Genomic DNA, 21238 nt, shown 5'->3' on the forward strand with positions numbered 1-21238 from the left:
TGACTCAAGATTTGGACTAACCACCAGAACTTGATGTCAGAAAAGCTGAAGAAACTTAAAAAACAAACGCTGAATGTAGGATATAAAATCTACAATAAACTTAAAGATCTTTATCTTAGTGGATTCATCTTGTCATTATTAACAAAAACACATTTTTTCAGCCAAGTAGGCTTAGATTTTATCTTCCAAACTTCTGTACTTTCTGAGACTGTAGAGAAAAGTAAAAAAGCAAACTGATGAAGTCATCATTTCAGTGTTTAGAGAGGGAACTCCCTTACAGAGAACTCTGCACACCCCCACCCAGCCTAAAAGCACACACCAAGTATGTGTAAAGGCTCACACACACACAACCACACACAAGTGAGGAAATGGAAAACCGATCTGCTCAGAGCCACCCTTGGTGTCGTCAAGGCAACAGAACCAGCTGGAATACTGTTTGCTATCACGAAAGAGCCAAAAAATCTAAACTCCAGAAATCTTTCTTCTTTATTTTGTGTAAAGTTAGAAGCTTAATGCATGCATTACAGCTCCTCTTTTCATGCAATGATACGCGCCCTCACCTAAACATCTGCGTCCAGACGCAGAAAGCTTGAAACCATCGGGGCACTGGCAGGAGAAGCTTCCCTCGGTGTTGGAGCAGGTTCCAAACGTGCAGATCTCCGGAGACTGGGAGCACTCATCGATGTCTGACAAAAGACAAAGAATACCACCAGGCACGGTGTTTACTATCTAAATATTTTCTGAATTGATAAAAAGTTGAATCTGACAAAATATTTAGACCCACAATCATTTTGTATAGTCTGAAACTGTTTTCGAAAATGTAATTTTATTCAAATTGATATCAATTTTACCTCAAATTAATTTATTGTTTTTGTTTTAAGCTGGAATCACTTTTATTTAAAAACTGAAGAACCAAAAACAGAAATGAATACCTTTCAAAATAGCTTCAATAAATAATGGTCTTGGAATGATGTGTTTCTAGTCAAAATGAATTTCTGATTCTGCTGCAGAGAACTCATTGCAGTTCCTCCCTGCTTCCAAGAACAGGGCCAGAAGCAGGAATGTGTTGAGGTCTGTTGTATATCCCTTAATCAAACCCGCTGCATAAACACTCCAAGTGTTCTGACTCAGGCCTTCTCAGCAGCGACTTTTTCCCCTCTCAGCACAGCTTGTCTGAGATCACGTTTGTCCATGTGTAAATCGACACAATCGGATTTACAGCTCTATTTGTTTACTTTTTAATAATTTATAAATTCCTGCTGTCATTTGAACATAATGGCCCTATGAACCTACTGTACCTTCACACGTTTCCTCATGGAGATAGTAGCCAGGCGGGCAAATGCACCTGTAGGTGCCGTCCATATTCAGGCAGGTTCCTGCTCCACAGGTGCCTGGATTTACTGCACATTCATTGATGTCTGAGGAAAAATAGGACATTTAGAAAAAAAATTTGTGAAGCAAACAGGAGTTTTAGTTTGAAACAGAACAAAGCAAAGATTACCTGTGCAGAGTCGGCCATCTAATGTAAGCTCATAGCCATCATTGCAAAAACACAGGAAGCTTCCCACAGTGTTTATGCACTGGCCGTTGCGACACAGGCCTCTCTGGGTGGAGCATTCATCGATGTCTGATCAAAACAAAAGGGCATCAGTGAATGCAACGTCTCTCTGATATCCTCTGTTATTCCTACTCAGGTGAACCACCAGTGCACACCTATGCAGTCGCCGTTGTGCGAGTTCTGAAATCCAGGGTAGCACAGACAGTTGTAGGAGCCCACAGTGTTCTTGCAGGTCCCGTTGCCACAGGGCTGCCTCTCACACTCATCCATGTCTGAAACAGTTTCATTATAGAGCTTGTTTACATTTCTCATCTGAATCCAAATCAGAACAAGAAAAAAATACAATCTAAAAAGAAACCCATACCGACACACATTGACTGGTCCCGGGTTGTTTTATATCCATTGTGGCAGATGCAACGATAGCTTCCCAGAGTGTCAATGCACTGACCAGGATTACATATGCCTGGGTTCTCCATGCACTCGTTACGATCTGAAAATTGTAAATGGCATGTGTAAAACAGTACATAGTAGGAAATAAGCTCTTATTTCATTTGTACTCTTAAACACAAAGCGAACTTTAGATTGGGGAGGTACGCCTGGCAAAATGTAGGAAAGCCCTAAAATAGGCTTTTTTATTGCAATGAAAGAATTTTCTGACCCATCAAGAAAGATCTTTCAGAAAAAAAAAGAAGCTAGAATTAGTGGCATCCTAAGAAAGCCCATAAAATAAATGCTAAGGAAACATTTCTTTTACCTGTTCTTCACTTTTCAATTGTATTGTTTAATCTTTATTCAGTAAGACATGTCTTCCTATTTCCCAGGGAATAAATGTGAATCGAATTGTAATTGGGGTCAGTTTGCCACTTTTCAAAATGGGAAAGCTAAGAGAACAACCTAAGAAAAAAAAAAGCAGCGATAAAAGCCATTTACTCATTTTAGCAGTAAAAATCTATATGTAAAAAAAAAAAAAACTGGAACTGTAATAAAAAAGGTTATCAGGATGGTGAGGTTTAAGAATAGATTCCAAGTATTCACTTTCAGTACACCATGAAACATTTTGAGTGTGTGATTATGAAAATATGGATAGAAGCTGAATTTATTTCAAGGTTTTATTTGCCCCTAAGTATACTCTTAAAATTACTGAGCATAAAAATCAAGGTTGATTAAAAATACGGAGACCGTTTTAATTGCCGTTAACACAAAACCTAAGACAAATAAACATTTAGCATTCTGACTTTAAAGCTTTTATCACAAGTCTGTTTTTAGTTTTTTTTTCGCTTGGGAAACTCATGAAAAGCAGGAAGCAAAACAGGGTGTTGATTTAACATTCCCTTATCACCCTGACAGCAACACGCTTCAGATATGCTAAAGCACATGTTCACCAGCTAAACACATGCTTCACATTCTCTCCTCCTTAATATCAAGCCCACCATGAAAAATTCTTGCTTGGCCTCAAATGTCGCTCAGCTGCCTCTGCTGTTTTAACTTTGGCTTATCACACACAGGAAAATACATTTCCAAAAGAAAGACAAGATAACTTAACAAAAAGAGACATAACTCAACCTCTACTTTATCTCACTGTGGTAAAAGCGCTTTTGGCAACTTCAGAAGATAGGGAAAATATAAGTATCTGAAATAAATCAAATGTTAAAGGATGGAGACACATGTTCTAAAGTTTCTTAGGTCAAAATGGTTTGATTTGATATTTACATGCCATGCTTGCTTGACATATTATTTCATTCATTTGAGCAGGACACATGGTCCAAAGGTTAAACGCAGTATCTTGTTGATGCATTAGTATGGAGTATGGACTACCCAAAGGAAGCGCTCTAAAACTATAGTAGTCTGGATTCTGTCTCGGCTGCCTTTTGTCTCTCCTAAATATATATGGCATCAAATTTATTTCAAAACGCCCACGAGAAAAATTCACATAGTAGTATGTTAAACTACTTCTGTACATGGTTTATCTACCAACGCACGACAAAATCACACATGCACGAGAAACTGCCACTTTGAGAGGAAATAATCAAACTCCCCGCACGGCACTTCCTCCCACGCACACTCAGCAGGATCGTGCTCAGGATCTCATTGAACACCTAATTTTCTATCCAGCGGCCACGGTCAAGGATGAATGCGCTCTCGAAAGTGTCTCTTCCCTCGGACTGATTTTCTCCTGGTGCAAAGGAAAATGTGTTTTGACACATTTTCCTCCTGATTGGGCCTTGCAGACACAATCACATGGGAAGCAGTGTCACGAAGCCTTTGACTGAGACTTACCACTTAAGGGCTGGTTATACTCCCAAAGCAGTGTTTCACAGTGAGCTTGTTGCAGATATTTTTGATTTATGCCCAATTTTCAAGCGTGGTCTCCGCTATGTTATTCCACGCCACAAAGCAAGAGGGACAATCACGAACTAGCTGTGGGTCTAGATATAGTCGAGGCGGTGAAGAAGTGGGGGCAAGTTTGTGCGACAACGGAGGGACATGAGGGCGAAAAAGAGTGGGGATCCAGGTGGAAAAAGGGTCCCAGCGTTCTCGCGCATCTTGCTCTTCTAGTTGGTACATCTACATGAGTCGTTTTCCAAAATGGCAGTCAAACAAACAAAATAAGGTCGTAAGGTACCAAACAGGAAATACGCATAGTGTAGAGCGGATGTAGATTTGACCAATCAGAGGCCTCCTGTCTACAGCACTATCTGCGGTCACCTATAATTTTGGACTAGATGTCTGCAGAAGGGCCAGGGACATGTCTGCGTTCACTGCGACACACATGCAGACGACCTGGTTTCTGAGCATAAATCAGTCTTTACCCCACGTACCACAAACATTGGAAAAGCCTCCGCCGCTGCCCCACCTCCAGTGGTCAACTTCATTTATGGATTACGAGCTGTCAGTCAAAGGCTTCCTGCCCAACCTGTCAAAAACCATATTTTCCTTCTCACAAGGAGAAAATCAGTCCGTGGGCAAAGATGCTTTCCAGAGTGCAGCCGCCCTCGAGTGTGGCTGCTGGATAGAAAATCGTGCGCACTGTGAGAGCCCGAGCACGATCCAAAAGCATGTGGGAGGAGCTGCCGTGTGCGGAGAGCGATTTTCTCCTCTCGAATCTGCAGTTTCTCCTGCATGTGTGATTTTGTCATGCGGTGATAGGTAGACCATGTGCAGAAGTAGTTTAACATACATGCGGGTATGTCTATTTTGCTCACGGGCGTTTTGAAATAAATGTGACGCCATAAATTTACCTGAATAGTATGAAGTGACAAACCATTGGTCAACCAACACAATCAAAATATCAGTTTGTAGAATAGAGATATTTCTTATAATTATAGAAAAATTAGCATTTCAGTTAAGTCAGTAAGTATCTCAATGTGGTAAAAAAAAAAATAGTGGGAAATTAATTAAGCAATCTAAATGTTTGAAATCCTGAAGCAATGGTGATTTAGATTTTAAGAGTAAGACTGGAATCAAAAAACAGCGCTTTTTTTTCGAGTAGCAGTATTAAATCTGAGATTTGAGTATTTTGACAACTCAACTGGCTATTTAAGTGTTAGCCTCCCAAAAAAGACAATTAAAGCCATGCAGCCTTACCCATACATTGTCCAGTTGGGGTTAAGCGATACCCAGGTTTACAATCGCAGCGGAAGCTTCCAGGCACATTCAAGCAGTCTGCGTTCTGCTGGCACACCGGTCCATTCTGACACTCATCAATATCTGGCATCCGTAAAGAGAGAATATTTATACAGATTAAAGAGTCTAGATTAACTGATGAATTTGGCTTGGTTTGTTTCTAGCACTGCAGCATTTCTCAGAACAATGTAAACATTACCTTCACAAATCAGCAGCTTGTCGTTGTAGACGAAGCCAACGGGGCACTCGCATCTGAAGCTGCCAATCATGTTGATGCAGACTCCGTTCTCACACACGCCTGGGATTTCCCTGCACTCATCGATATCTGTTACATGACATCAGGGCGAGGTTGGTTTAAAAAGTTACTTTCTATAAACCTGTGTTAGAATTGTAAAATCTTACCAATAACCCGCCCAGTAGTGATGTCTATATAATATCCTGGCCTCTCACTGCCGCAGAGGATCCCAAACTCAGCTGAGGGGACAGAGGATTTATTAAATAGAGCTGTTTTTATAGTACGGGAATAAATGCTGGCATCAGAGCTCACCAGTGCTGGGAACAGGGCATTGTTCACATGGTTTATTCCAAGCACGGCCAATGTTATAGGAGCAGCAGCACATCTTTTTCGTCATGTTAAAGGTCAGCTCTCCATCACATGTCCTGTTGTCTGAGTAAAAGTTCCTGTAGCAGTAGCTCTTTCTCATATCTTCGAGCGAGCATGGGGAGATAAGAGAGAACGTGAACGTGTGAACCATAGGGGAAAAGCGTTTTGCTCATCCTGGGGAGCGAACAGACTCACCCATGCAGTTGTGACCACCGTTGACCTGCATGTAGTCCGCAGGGCAGATGCAGGTGTAGTTTCCGATTGTGTTGTAGCACTGGCCGGGGCCGCAGATTCCCGTCTGTTCGCACTCATCGATATCTTTACGGGAAACACAGAGGAGATTTGTTAACACATCTGGTTTAACTTGTTGAAATGTATAAAAGATAATCAATAAAGAAATATGCAGAATCAATAACAATGTGTTTTGTTTTTTTTTTTATTTAAAGATTTTTTGCAGCAGCAATATTTATAAAAGTTTCAAAACTACATTTAGGATGACAAACAATTAATAAGATTAATCGTGATTAATTAACTAAACTAATTTAGTAATCGATTAATCGTTAACCGGAGAATAGAGACTGTAAAACATGCCTTTAGCTGACAGAGTAACCCAATTAGAGCAGCAATTATATCAAACTTGTACAAAAAAAAAATAAAGGTTTTGCATTTCAGGAAAAAAAACATTTTCCTCAGTCAATCTGCTCTATCCAGAACTCCTCAAGTGAAAAAGTTTTAGTTTCACCTGGTTTAATTGCATAAAAAAAAACTCTTTTAAAGAACGTTTGGCTGTTCGATTATTAATCGTCTAACAAACGTATAACAAAAAAATAGACGTACACATACCGGTAACCATCTATATAGATTTTTATATGTTTTTGACTGCCATGTTTTTAAAAATATTTAAAAGCAGTCAAATCAGATTGAAAAATCATGTAAAAAAAAATCCCTTCATGAATACAAGGGACAATGTGTCTGAAATTACGTCCAGATGCTTCTTGACTCTTCCATTTAACTTGTTCACTCTGTGTTTGTTAGTATTTAGAATCTATAATATATCACCATTAAGAAACAAAACCCTAATTCTGCAAATGCTATCTCCTCGCTGCAAAAGCAAATGATTTTTCCTTAAAGGAATAACTTGTAAAACTACCAATCAGCAACTGAGAAGCAAGACTAAATGCTAATAATTAAAATTGAATATGAATTTGTTTACTTATTGTGACTAGGAGGCCTATTCGGCTAACATCATTTCTCAATCAACATTATTGCGGTCATTTCATTTCCAGGAAAACAAATAAACCAATAACTATTTTTTTTTTGTTTGAGATTGAGAAGATGAACAAACACTCACATAAAAATGTCACCAGTCACATGTGATTCAATCCAAGGTTTCCTCCTTTACCCTCTGGGCCAATTGCTGTTTTCTAAACACCCTTTTTGTTTGTTCTTTTCCCTCCATCTCACATTCCTCCCTTTTCCTCTCATTTTTGGCCAGCCTGACACTGACTGTACCTCCCTGAAGAGAGGGTTAACCATATCAGAGTCTTACCCCTCCTCTAAACGAAGGAACAAATTCAGCTGCTGCTTTATCCTCCTCGCCAAGAACTAATGAGTTCACAGACAGGAGAAAAAAAAGACGCATTCTAGGATAGATTCTTCAGCTTTGGGACCACATGCACTGCAAAAAATTTAAAGTCATAGGGAAACGGCTTTTTCCAACCATTGCATTTCCGAATAAAGTGAATGTGATTGGTCATTTATCAAGGGGGGCGGGATTGTTGGGGCGGAAGGTTCACAAGCAAGTTTGATTGTAGCTGGTTTGTCGGAAGCATTTTGCTAACCAATTAGCAACTTAGTGCTAGTAGGTTCCCAATGGGAAATTACATTGGGACCAAGTAGCACTAAATTGGTGACTTAGAAACAACACTGTCACGGAACGCTATGGACAGCAGAAACATGCAAGAGGAGAGTTTTGTGTCGGAGGTCGTGGATGAGTCTCCTCCATCATTTATGTTTTATTGAAGAGGAGCCAGGGCGACAGAAGCTTGGTTTGGTGTAGAAGGCTTACAGCCGTACATGTTTGAACCCTTGCCTCAAAACGCTGCCAGTTCTGTTAGCTCTACGCCTGCTGAAGACACAGACGTCCATCCCCATGAACACTATGACGGAACTCAATGGGAAAGTAAATGATTATTATTTCTTATTTCAACCGTTGCATGTATTAACTGCGACATATGAATACAGATGACCATTGGTATATGATTGGCCGAATTTTGGTTTTTTAGGTTGACATATAATTAACTGGCCTGCATAAAATAACGGAGAAAAAACAACATCGATTTTAAGACAGGATTTGTTTTTAAATCGAAATTTTGGGACAATATCGTCTGATAAAGAGTACAATTATATACATGTTTAAGCCAGAATGGTTTGACATTTAAATATGATTTCCCTATAACTAAATAAGTGATTTTTTTTTCTTAAATGAGTGCATTGTTTATTGAATTAATGAGGTAAGTAAGACAGTTTGCCAATGGAACAAGACAATATACATTTAAAGAAAGACAAAAAAACAATTGCATTGTCTTATTTCAAGTGCATATTATCTAATCCTCGTATTTTAGTATAAATACTCATTCCATTGGGAAACCATCTTATTTACCTACTCAAATGAAGAGTATTTATGAAAGCTTTATGTATTTCTAGATGGTTTTAGCAGTGTGTTCTTTCTCATTTGGCTGCTCTCCATGATTGGCTTCATTTTTTTCCCCAAAAAGGAGTATTAGACCAATAAAGTGAGAGTGATAGATCAGCTGTCTGTGAGTGTTCCCTGCCTGTGAGGGTGGGTACATGTAGGTGCACACGTTTCATACCTTCGCAGACTCTGGTTTCCAAGTTCAATGCAAAACCTCTTGGACATTCACACTGGAAACTGCCAAATGTGTTGATGCAAGTTCCCCCCTGACACAGACCAGGCAGTTCTTTACATTCATTGATGTCTGCAAAAGAAAAAGCAGGAAATATTGAGGGGAAGTCTGTGCAGCTGTGGGCTTGAAGACAAATGACAATATCTTTTCATCTAACCTTCTAGGATGACTGTGATAGGGTTTGGTCTGAAGCCTTCTCCTCCAGGACACAGCGTCTTGTACTCACCTGCAACATATAAACCCAAAAACAATAAACACCAATGCCTTTTGCTTCATTCCAGGATTTGTAATGAACAGTTGCCTGAGACTAGGTAAAATAAAGGAAGCTTTTTTTCTAAATCGCACGTCTAAGATCTGCCAGTGATCATTGGAGTCTGGCGCACGGGACATGACTGCAACTTCTCAGAGATAACTTTCTGTTCTTGTCCCAGCAGTGAGCGTTTCCTCAAGCTGAAAGGGATGAGTCACTGCCTGCATTGTTTTGAACCATCTGGTGGTAATTTCCATGTTAGAAGGACAAGGCTGTCTCATCTTTACCAGCAGCAACAATTACAGCAAATCTTCATCGCACGGCATGAAAACATCTAACTCAGAAAAAGAAAAAATGACTGAACTATGGAGTAAGCAGCTATAAAAACATACAAGTTCTTTTAAATCAGACTGCTAAAATGTCCTCAAACACAACATTTTATGTATAACAATCAGTACAAAATGCCTACAAAGATTAAACAAAACTCTGTTTCCCCTAAATAAAGCACAAAGAAAAAGGTTTCCCACAGGTTTTCCATTTTCATCAATTGGTGTTTAAGATGCTTTTTTATCATTTAAACATTTGAGTTCAAACCATTTATGTTTTTGGGCTCATCTGAACGTTCATCATACTTAAAGCAATAGAACTAATGAGTTGGCTTCTGATCCAGCACTGTGGGCTATCTCACAATTTATTTCAAGTCAACTTCGGTACCAACTATTAAAAAGTCAATAAAACAGCCTAGAATAGACAGTCAATATATTTCAAAGCAGCTAAATTTTTCTTTCTTGTAAGCAAAGAGAACTGTGACATTCTTTCAGCCAGCTGACCAGCACTGTGCAGCAACAGGTAGAAAGTGGGGTGCCATGTTATTTTATGCTCTATACAGACAGAGATCAAACTCTGGTCATCATGGTACCTTCTAAAACAAAATATGGGGCAAGTATTATCTTCTATAGCACTTCAGGGATGATAAATATTGTTCTGGACAATAAAGGGGACAATTTTTTCTCATATCTGAATATTTTTCTCCAGGTAATAAAAAAAGGAAACACAAAAAACAGCTGATAGGTGCCATACAGCTTGGTCTCATTTCTTTACGTCTGTACGAAGTGTTGACTCACTTGAATTTGCACGCGGGCATAATTCACATGGACTACCCCAGCCCTCGCCGTCGGAGCAGCAGCAGGATGCCTTGGAAACTCCAACTCCAATCTCATTGGAGCAGTCCAAACTCTCAGATGCGTCTCCTCGGGAACGAACATCCCGGTAGCAGACTCCCGTACGAGTGTCTGCCCATACACATGTAAACACACACATTTAGGAACATTGCTACATTTCAATCCAGGCCGACATGAAAACCAATACCACTGATCTGTAGCGACAATGTGTTGAGTCTCACCTACACAGCCCACCCGAGTGGGGTTCAGCTCAAAGTCAGGTGGGCAGTTACAGATGTAGCTTCCAAAGGTATTAACGCAGATTCCACTCAAACAAATAGCCCGATCTGCACATTCATTAATATCTAAGAGGGAAACAGATAAATATTAATGAAACACATGGATTCGTCCTAATCTTGCTAATTAAGGTTCATATTTCAATGTGTCTTGCCTGTGCAGTTAACTCCACTCCTGTCCAGCTCAAAGCCAATGTTGCACTGACATCTAAATAGTCCTGGCATATTCTGGCAGCGTCCATTGATACAGATGTCCTCAAAGGTACATTCATCTATGTCTGTGAGAGAAAGAAAGACAGAGATGAACTCAGCAGTGAGGAATTTATACCTCATTTTTATACCTGCTATGTGTACCAATTTATACCTGTATCATTTAATTGTGAATGATTTTTGTTTTATGTATCCCTCTAAAACCACTTGAATGACTCAAAGCTTAAGTATCAACAGATATTGTCTAGTTAAATAAAGTCTTTGGCTAAAAACATGTGTAAAGCAGATGGACAGTATGCCTTAATCATGTTTATAATAATAAAATTCATCCATCTTTTTTAGAAATTGCCTGATTGGTGCTGATATACTGTTTCAGATTAAGAAAGGCTGGTAGCAATAAAATGCTTCAAAGATCCAGAGAAATGGGTCATCCCTTTTAATTAAAACACTTGACTGCCTTATAGTTAAGAGTTTAAAGACTTTAGGTGCTGTCACTTGTTTTTTTGATTTAAGTGGGTCTTAAGGTGAAGATTTCATTTTTAAGGAAAGTCCAGTCCTGTCATGTTGTGTGTGTTTGTGGGGTTGCGTGTGTGTACTTGTTTATGTAACCTATTTAGGATGGTTTTTGGTATATTTGCTGACTTTGTGAGGACCAACAGGCCTTATGGTGACCAAAGGCTGCTCCTAATGTGGCAGACCCCCATTTTTCACGGTTAGGGTGTGAATGAACTTTAGGTTAGGGTTAGGTAACTAACATGAATGCAATGTAAAGTCTCAATATGGATAGAAATACAAGTGTGTGTGTGTGTGTGTGTGTGTGTGTGTGTGTGTGTGTGTGTGTGTGTGTGTGTGTGTGTGTGTGTGTGCTGCTCTAAAAACTGTGTGTAAATTGGAACCATGGGTTCTTTTTCATTTTTCATACATTTAATTTTTTAGAATCTACCCGACTTCTAGAAATAATATTTGAAAACTCCTTGGTTGCCACAAAGAGGTCGGTTAATTTAAAAAAATTTGCCAAAAAAGATCTTGAAACACATGATCCTGTCAGTTTAGTTTCATTTTTAAGCGCAAACAATATCAAGGTAAGAGGATTTTTTGAGTAGCATACGCAGATCAAATATTTTCTTGGGTAATAACTGCTATATATGAGTCAGACACTAGTCAAGTTTTCTAGCAGTATAAGACTGTATGTGTGTAAAAACTACTGCATACAGGGTGTGTGAGAATGGTGGGGCTAATTAGGTAGACATTTTTTAGCCAAATTCTGGATAATTTGGTAATCAAACTGTGTAAACTACATGTCAAATGTTTTGTAAATCGATTTAGGATCATTAATTTCTATCACGAGTTCCAAATATAGTCAAATAAAACAAGAATCACATCGCAGACAGCACTTTGATGGAAGTATTACAAATCACCCCTCTGAAAATAGACTCTGGTTTAAAAATGATGAAAAAGCTGCAAAAGAGTCCCTGGAAACTGAAATAAATAAATAAACCTACATAAGATTTAGAAAAAAAGAGCATGTCTAATTTGGAATCCAGGAAAAAAAAGTTTAAAAGAAAATTACATTGATGTATAATTAACATAAAACAGACATTGCAGTTTGATAGAATTTTTTTTATCTTTACATGGTAAAAATGTGAAAACATCTTTCACAGTTTATCGATAAGTTATGATAGGACTTTTCCATGATCAAAGTGATCTTTTCCCAGCACTGAGTTCGATGCTGAGACACCAAATCATCCATATTTCAAAACGTAATGAGGCAAGATGCACTTCTGTCACTCCCAAATAAACTAAAACCACTTTGATACTAAACACATTGCGTACTTTCTTTATCCAAAACATTGTCTCAAGGGTTATTTGAAGGCACTGTCTATATTTGAACCAGCTGTTGCTCTTAACAGAAGAACAAACAGACATTGACAGGAGTGAACGCAGGACGTTTAGAGTATTTATCACAGATCTGGACACAGACATTCAGTGGTCCTGGCACCAGAACAGCAATATTTAGCAACGTCTTACCCTCACAGGCCTTCCCATCAGCAGTGGCAATAAAACCCATGTCGCAATCACATCGATAGCCTCCGGGGAGATTCAGGCAGTGGCCACTTTCACAAAGGTTGCTGTTCTCTGCACACTCATCGCTGTCTGCAGAGGTGATCAGACACATTGTATCGTTATAGGCTTTTATAAAGAAAGAAAATATACATAATTTGTTTTGCTTTCAAGACCTGAGCAGTAGAATCCATCTCCTGAGAAGCCTTCCTTGCACGCGCAGCGATATGAGCCCATGGTGTTGAGACAGTCGGCATTGCTGTTGCACATGTGTGTCCCATTTGAGCACTCATCCAGATCTAAAGCAAGGCAAGTTATAATAAAACTTTTACATATAATTTTGTTGAAATCTCAAGTTCTTATAACCTTTTTGTTTTCTATGAAATATGTAATATGTCCATCAATAATTAAGACAAAAAAGCTGATATGTTTAGTGTCTCTAATTATTAATTAATTATTTTCATGTTTTATTACCTTCTAGGCCTCATCTATACAAAAATAAACAAATAAAAGTGCAAACTATTATTTTTTTATTCTCAAATGAAGCCTACGCAAAAATTCAATGTGGAAGATTCTTATCAGCTAAACCTGAACACCCTATGATGACTCTCATCAGCTTCCACTAACAAACTTGGGGTCCACACCTTCTCCGAATCCAATTATCTTGCTATATCCCCTTCATTTAGCTTCCTAGCTCCCGGCTGAGCTTTTCTCTCCCACACACAAGCCACTTTCCTCCACCTTACTCACCCTCTGGCTTATTCCACCACCAGTGTCGGGCCCTGGGGGAAGACTACTCTAATACTTTTCCAGGTTACTCATCCAAGCAAATATTGATCCACAGCATTGAAGTCTCCTGCCGAGGCCCAAGCGCCAAAGAACTTATTTTATTTATAATATTATCTGCATCAATCTCCTTGAACCCCAATCGGCCTCAGCAGATGGCAGCTCACACTGAACCTGGTTCTGCTGGAGGTTTCTTCCTGTTAACAAGGAGTTTTCCCCTCTACTGTCACTTCATATATGCTCACTCTCAGGGATTGCAGAAAGCCAGTGAGTTCTCGAAATCAGCTGGTTTTCCTTAGATAGAAACATACCAGTGCAAAATTCTGAGTCATCCAGGTCATGACCACCACAAACAGGCTTAAATTAGAAGGCAAGCGGACTTTCGCTCTAATTATGATTAAAAAGACCAATCACATAGTCAATGCACAACAACAACCTTCAACAAACCTGTAGAACAAAGGGTGGCTATTTGATTAACATCTGACTTGGAATGTGCTCAGGAGGTCGGTCATCCATGCTGCTTAAATACATCAGTGCTTCAACTAGAGTTTGCTCTGATGCTAGGCAACAAAATTGATAAAGACTCCTGGATAGGTGTGCAAACTTATTCAAATAAAACTGAGCAAAATTCCGGTTGCCTTCCAATTTAAGCCTGTTTGTGTTTGCTTAGATAGAAATATTCTGAGCTGTGCTACCTGTATAAATAAACTGAATTCTAATTGCAACTTTTCTCCGTGTGAGTCTCTTCAGGCTGAAATAATTATAACTGGTGCATATACATAAGCATTTTAATCAGTCAAAACATTAGTTTAAACTACATTTCTTTCTCTAATTGAGTCCAGAAAATTGAGCTCTCATTTTACAACAATGCTGTACTGACATGATAACATATTTCCAGTGATTATTTCTGTTGACTAATGGTTCACTGTAAATAAAAACCGACAGATTAGTTTCTAATGGAATTTGAATATTTTTTAAAAATATCAGAAGAAAAGGCTCCATTTGAGTGCTCCAGTGGAATAATTTTACTCATCTTTTCCAGGGAGTTTGACTCTCAAATGAAATGTAGGTTTACTTTAATCTGAAAAGGCACTGGAGCACTGGAAAGCAGTCCACTTTAACGCTGTATCTGGCTAATAGGGACTAAGAACTACTCCCGTGGAGTGCAACTCTGTAGCTATATTACCATATTTGTCCGTGGACTTTTCTACAAGTTTTTCCTTCCACTCAACTTTCCATTAATGTGCTTGGATACCATGCTGAGAACAGCCAGCTTCTTCAGCAATATCAAGCCTTCTTGTCCTTGCCTGTATAACCCCTGATTGTGTAGATCATACATCCTTCATTTTTCTATGTAATGATCAAACTTTCAGATAAAATTGTGTTTTATTTCTATTAGCTGAAAGCCAGTCATCACATCTAACAGAATTAAACTTTGAAATATATAATTTGAGTAAATGTTATGAGTTTTACTTCTAATTAAATCACATTGATAACACTTTTTGATGATATTATAATTTAGAATAGAATACAAAATCCCTTTATTGTCCCAAAATGGGGAAATTACAGCAGCAAAAAGATTATAGAAAATATGGTCACACAAATATGGACCTTAGTAAAATAAGAAAAGGAATAACATAATAATGAAGAGTTAAAAGAAAAACAATAAAATACTGTACTTACTGAGATACATAAAACATAAAAATAGTTAATAAAAAATATCCTATTTATTTCAGTTACCTGTGCACTTTATGCCGTTCCCAATCCACCCTGGAGCACAGTTGCATTTGAAGCTGCCTGCTGTGTTGGTGCATGTTGCATGTCGGTCGCAGTTGTGGGCTCCAATCTCACACTCGTTGATATCTGATGAAAAGGAGACAAAGCCCAAGTAAATAAAAGAAGAACAAATCAAGTTCTGATGGTCTGCTGGTTTGAGTCTGCTTTCTTATTACTCTGGGGTTTTTGGCTCTCTAACCAAAGTTGATGCTTGGCTTGAACTGCATAGAGATGTGCAACAGAACTAAATCTTTACTGGCTTGCTGGTTTAATCTGATGAGAGCGCTATTTCAGGCCACAAAGACATTTTGGCTATCCTCTGATCCCCGATGGTAACAGCCATACTATGAGGATTTAATGAGCTGGAAATTCATTGTTAAAGCATGTCCAGAAAGATATAAAAAGGGACATTTGGAAGAGCGGTGCCCCGAGGCCTCGTGCTGTCTGCTCTTTCATCAACACTGGCTCAGTTGGTGCCCTGGATTCTATTAAAAAACTCCCACTAAATAATGGAAACAATTACTTTTGACTCCTTTTAAATTGCACCCTTCCTATAAAGTTGGGTACATCCTGTAGAGTGCAGTCAATAAAGACCTCACTGCAGCCGCTTCTGGTGATAAGATCCCCTCAGTGTGTAACTCTTGCATCACAAGGGTCTCTCAGTGGAATACCTAAACAACTCTGTGGAAATAGAGCGCTATTTAAGGTGAAAAACAACAATAATGATTCTTAAACTGAGTCAAAACAACCTTGTGAAATGTGACCCAACACAATACCTGGCCTTCAGAATTAGGGAGCAAAGCTATGGCTTTAAAAGATGTGTGACTGAATGTCTACTTGCATTTCAAAGCGATCAACGCTGTGAACTCAAACAAGATGTTAGAATTTAACAGCCAAAGAGACACGCTCTTCTCTCTGCCTGTCGGTCATTGAGAGGGTAGTAATTCAGAAACACTGTCAATTAGAGATTATAGTGCTGCTGGATTACATTCTTCCTGAGGACAGAGTACGGTATATTTACTCTACATTTGATCACGGAGTTAATATGAGGGTTGGCAACAAACAAATCTCTCTGGATTACAGATGGAATTAATGATCGTTTCCCTCCCTAGTCTTTGATGACAGAGAGAGCACGGCAGCACACACACACACCCTCCACACACACCCTCCACACACACCCTCCACACACACCCACACAAGCAAGAGGAACAAGCAAAGTGAAGCTAAACGATTGCAGCACGTGAAAAGTGTGTCAGCAGTTGCAGATAGTGTGTCAGAAGTTATATTTAACCAGAATAATGTCTGACAGATGAAATGAAGGAATGAAAAAGGGTGCTGGTAAATTATACTTTCTCCTTCCTTCCCGACTGGCTGTCACCCAGTTTGAATTACTGACCAATTATCTTCCTGTTATGTCTGTTTGCTATCTGTTTGCCACTTGGCTCAAATGACAAAGGTTTGCATATTTTACCACACTAACAACCAAGTCTTTCTTCTATAACCTCTTTCCTCTGTCAAATTGGGATAAACAATAGGGACCACTTTTCAAGAAAGTAGGAAAAATATGCCGTGTCCCAAATAAAATTCATACCTAAACCTTTTAAGAAGTTTTTTATGTCACTACCACAAACATGTGATTTAGATTTTATGTGATAGACCAACAAAAAGCATTCCTTTATTCCACAGATAGGGAAATGTTATAATAGTCATAATTTTTTTTTTTCATAATACAAAAATTAGCTTTAGAAATCCACAAACCAATATCTTTGGCCAAAAATTCAAGCTCATTCATATCAGATGGAAGATTTTTACTGTACTAATCAATATTTTTTATGGATATTGAAATATTGCCCGATATCTGATACCGATATTTTTTTTCCTTTGACCTGACTTACAGACACTATGCAGTTTTCTCCCCTCTGTCCTCCTGTACAGTCATTGCAAATAGACAGTTAGCTCTCTGTATTTAAAACAAATTTTTTAAAAATCTAAACCACCAATATTTTGCCTCAGCATCTCTGCTGTAGCAGACATATACAACTATTTGATGCATGAGACCTGCTGACAATGCTGACATAATTTTGACTTATTTGTTACGAAAACAGTTACTTATACATCGATGAGTTAATACAGTTAATACTGTATTGGGTGTGATTTTATAAGGTAATCCTGATTTAAACTCCATCCCTGAAATGTCTGCTGGGTTTCTTGGTATTCATAATCCTGTTTGTTGCCTAAAAAAACTTCTAAGACCTGAACAGAACAATAGGATTTCTAATTAAATGTAATGACACACTTACTTGTAGACCCGATTTACAAATGAAATATCTTAGGACAGTAGATGATAAACTTTATATTGGATTATTAATATTTCATAATAGCTATATGGAAACCCTCATGTAGCAGTATCCAGCTAAGGCCTGCTACGTAATAGTGTGGAATATAACCCCAAACTAACTCTGGAAACATAATGCTGCAGAAGAAGTATTGACTGATATTAAAACTCCCAGAATCTGGTTAAAAAACACCCAAAACAACATTTTTTTGAGAAGGTTCCCAATCATAAAATGAAATTTATTCAATCTTTAAATGTTAGAATTGCCAAAAAAACTAGTAATAAAGGTATGAAAAAACAGCTCCATGTCTGAAAACTAAAACATAATGTAAGGTTCCTCAAACCTTTTTTAACAACAGGTACCTGAATCCTCTATTAATATTTTATTCTTATAATCTACATTCTTCATTGCTTGTAAAGCTAATGTCCGTTTTATAACAAACTAGATCATGAGATACATGCAGGGCCAGGGCATATCAATTCTAAAACAAATGTCACTAAGTAAGTGTGTGTAACATTTATAGGTCTCCATGAAGTGATCCAACTATCTGAGAGGCGTCATCTTAAAGGCAGATGAAAACAGCAACCTTACTAACAGGGGCTTATATAGATAAATATAGGACCTGCGTTTTAATGTATTAAATGGAGTGGATCCACATATCTTACTTTAGGGTAAACATTACAAAAACATGAATGTGGTTGAATTTAAAGAGAATAATGAAAAGATTCAATCATCAGCTGGATCAAATTTGGGTTTTTGTTAACCTTTACACAAGTCAATGGAGGTTAGGGGATCTTTTCCACAGAGAGAAGTTGTTGTTTTTTCTGCTTGTTGGTCCGACATCTTGCCTCGCTGCGAGGAATTAAAGTCATAATTCTCCAGTCTGGAGCTGAATTCCAGACGAGTGATTCAGACCCGACCCGCTCCGCTGCAGCACCAGCTTTCTCAACACAGGAGAATACTATGTGGACATTTTAATGGGATTAGAAAAAGAGCCAGAGTGTGTGTCTCTGTTTGGAGGAACTCGAGTTTGAGAGTATATGGGACAGACGAAGTCCAAATTCTGACAAAAGTGTTTATTTGCGTCTTAAGTGAGACCTGCTGCTGCCTGACTGATTTAAAGACAAGGCCAAAAAAAAAAAAATATTCCTGACTTAACTTAGAACTAATTTTAATCACATACTAAGTGGCGTTATAAATCAGGCCTAATTCCTGGTGGACAGAAAGTAGCTCCAAACTAGCAACCGGGCACCCTTTGTATTTATGTTTTCTGGAGCCGTTACAGGTGATTACGTGGTGCTGAAGCGTTCCAACAATCACGTAATGTTTAACAGACCTTAATGAAAGACCAACACAGGAATAAACAAAGGTGCAATGTGATGCATGCATCTGATGCAAGATAGTGATCTCACTGCTCCTGTTACAGAGGGTGGCCTTGTGCTTTAACTCGTATGTGTTCAACTGCATGTTTCTCATCAAGTAAGACAGAAGCTTTTGAAGGAGAAAGGATGATGTTAGCATTGCTTCTACTTAGTCAGGAGACTCTCCCAGGATCCTGGTTTTCCCAGGTGTTTTCACTCATGCAATGCGACAAATAACCACACATGCACACTGCTTATAAGTATCAGACATGTGATTATGTACAATTGTCCCTTTCATTGCGAGGCATTTTACACTCACCTGTGCAACCCGTAGTACCCTTGCGTACAGAATATCCCAGATCGCAGTGACAAATGAACGAGCCTTTGGTGTTCTCGCAGTTTCCACTCAGACAGATGTTTGGGTTCAGCTCATCCACATCTAGATGAGAGTGGGGGAAAAGTGACATGGAAGCAATGAAACATGTCAGTTTGTTAAACAAAACTACAAAAAAAAAAAAAAAGTTTAGTATGATTAATAAAAGCTTTTGCCGATAAAATTTGTTTTGAAAAACTGCAGCTGCATGTTTGCTGAAATACATGTCTTCATATTATGGGTAAGTTTTTGTTTTCTCACACAGCGAAACCAGACGTCTAAATGTCAACCATTCCTCTCGCCTCGGCGAAAATAACACAATGCACACTGGCCTATAAATCAACAACAACAACATTACTCCCTGCTCTGTGAAGCACAAACTCACAGAACTGAGTCATTAAGACTCATTCTCATGACTCATATTTTAGATAACCCTTTGAAGTGGATCATTACGTTGTTTAAGTAAATCCCAACGAATTCAAACCTGCTGGATCTAATAATGTTAGAGCTGCGGAGGTTGTACTTCTAATGTTAAAGTGTTTACCCAGACAGGTCTTCATATCCTCCGATGACATAAAGCCATCAAAGCACAGGCACTGGAAGGTCCCAGGGGTATTGGTGCACTGGCCCCCATCACACACCTCAGGGCTCTCCTCACACTCATCGATATCTAGAAATGCACACAAAGGAAAATTAAAGCTTAAACACAAACCAATACAAAAACAATCGGATTGATTCATATCATTAAAAATAAAACAAATGCCACGATTAAAACGTTGCAATTAAACACTGCTTTTAAATTACAACTGTAAAGCCTTGATTTCAGTTTGGAAATTAGAGGAGTACGACAAAAACTGTGAACAGCATATTCAACCTGCAGTTATATAAAGAAAAGAATAAGCTTTGAAACAAGAGAGAGATAATTTTCACAGAACATCTTTCATTGCCTGTGGACTTTTCAAAGTAAAAAGAAAAGCAAACATTATGGTTTACATTTTGAGAGTAGGTTTCCTTTAACCACATAACAACATAATCACCACAGTGTGTTGTGCTATGACTGCTTTTTACACTTGCTGTCTTAGAAATTAAGAGCTTCTCTTATAACTTTGTTAACAAGGAAAATTAAATAGAAGACGTCGGTGATGATCAAACAGATTTTAAAGTTACAGCATGGGACAAGGAGAAAAAGGAATAAATGTTAATACTGTACAGTTTAAATGTAAAAAAAAAAAAAAAAAAAAAAAAAACCTTTAATACTGTATGCATGATAATAATAAAATACAATTACTTACCAGTGCAGGTTCTTAGATCAGGCATGAGTGCGTAGCCGCTGTTGCAGCTGCACTCATAGCTGCCCTCTGAGTTTGTGCAGAAAGTCTCACAGCCTCCATTTTCAATTGTACACTCATCAATGTCTGAGCAGCAGAAAAAACAGAGTGAAAAAATATTCAACAAAGCCAAAAGATTTTGTCGTCACAAGAGACCAGTTCAATGTTTAGCTACGTACCGACACAGTCCAGCCTGTCCTCACTGGATTTGTAGCCTGTGTTGCAGGTGCACTGGTAGCGGCCGATCATATTGACGCACTGGCCGTTCCTGCATAACCTGTCACTTAACTCACATTCATTTATATCTGTAAAAGAACAAACCCATGATGAAGACTAGAAAACTGATAAATCAAGTTTATCTATGAATCTTATCTCTTTTGTTTATGAAGATTTTTTTTAAGAGATTTTTTCTAGCAATTTATTACTTTTTGTTCTTAGATGTGAACACATAACTGATAAACTAGCTCCCTGAGTGATACCAATAGTTGCAAACTTTTACTTTTTTCACAGGTTAAATTTTGTTGCAATTTAAATTAGGTTAAACTCCCAGAGGGAATGATTGAAATAAAAGCAAATTTTTCCAAGCAA

At 38.3% G+C, this 21238-nt stretch overlaps 1 protein-coding gene across 2 annotated transcripts in view; it reads right to left on the reverse strand.

Annotated features, from left to right (window-relative positions):
• The window catches only part of fbn1 (fibrillin 1), an 80233-nt gene that overhangs the window by 16304 nt on the left and 42691 nt on the right, over window positions 1-21238 (reverse strand). For both annotated transcript variants that reach the window (XM_015375613.1, XM_015375612.1), the window contains 22 exons: window positions 20830-20955; window positions 20615-20737; window positions 19867-19992; window positions 19269-19388; window positions 15217-15339; window positions 12867-12989; window positions 12658-12783; window positions 10575-10697; window positions 10366-10488; window positions 10088-10255; window positions 8871-8939; window positions 8660-8785; window positions 5982-6104; window positions 5730-5888; window positions 5585-5656; window positions 5382-5507; window positions 5144-5266; window positions 1923-2048; window positions 1714-1830; window positions 1502-1627; window positions 1299-1418; window positions 561-686 (listed from right to left, as the gene is read on the reverse strand). In XM_015375613.1, coding sequence (XP_015231099.1) covers window positions 561-686; window positions 1299-1418; window positions 1502-1627; window positions 1714-1830; window positions 1923-2048; window positions 5144-5266; window positions 5382-5507; window positions 5585-5656; window positions 5730-5888; window positions 5982-6104; window positions 8660-8785; window positions 8871-8939; window positions 10088-10255; window positions 10366-10488; window positions 10575-10697; window positions 12658-12783; window positions 12867-12989; window positions 15217-15339; window positions 19269-19388; window positions 19867-19992; window positions 20615-20737; window positions 20830-20955 — 2694 coding nt within the window. The remainder of the gene's footprint in view (window positions 1-560; window positions 687-1298; window positions 1419-1501; window positions 1628-1713; window positions 1831-1922; window positions 2049-5143; window positions 5267-5381; window positions 5508-5584; window positions 5657-5729; window positions 5889-5981; window positions 6105-8659; window positions 8786-8870; window positions 8940-10087; window positions 10256-10365; window positions 10489-10574; window positions 10698-12657; window positions 12784-12866; window positions 12990-15216; window positions 15340-19268; window positions 19389-19866; window positions 19993-20614; window positions 20738-20829; window positions 20956-21238) is intronic.

The sequence above is a fragment of the Cyprinodon variegatus genome, unplaced genomic scaffold (genome assembly GCF_000732505.1).
Source record: "Cyprinodon variegatus isolate N-32 unplaced genomic scaffold, C_variegatus-1.0 Scaffold122, whole genome shotgun sequence".
Lineage (NCBI taxonomy): Eukaryota > Metazoa > Chordata > Actinopteri > Cyprinodontiformes > Cyprinodontidae > Cyprinodon > Cyprinodon variegatus.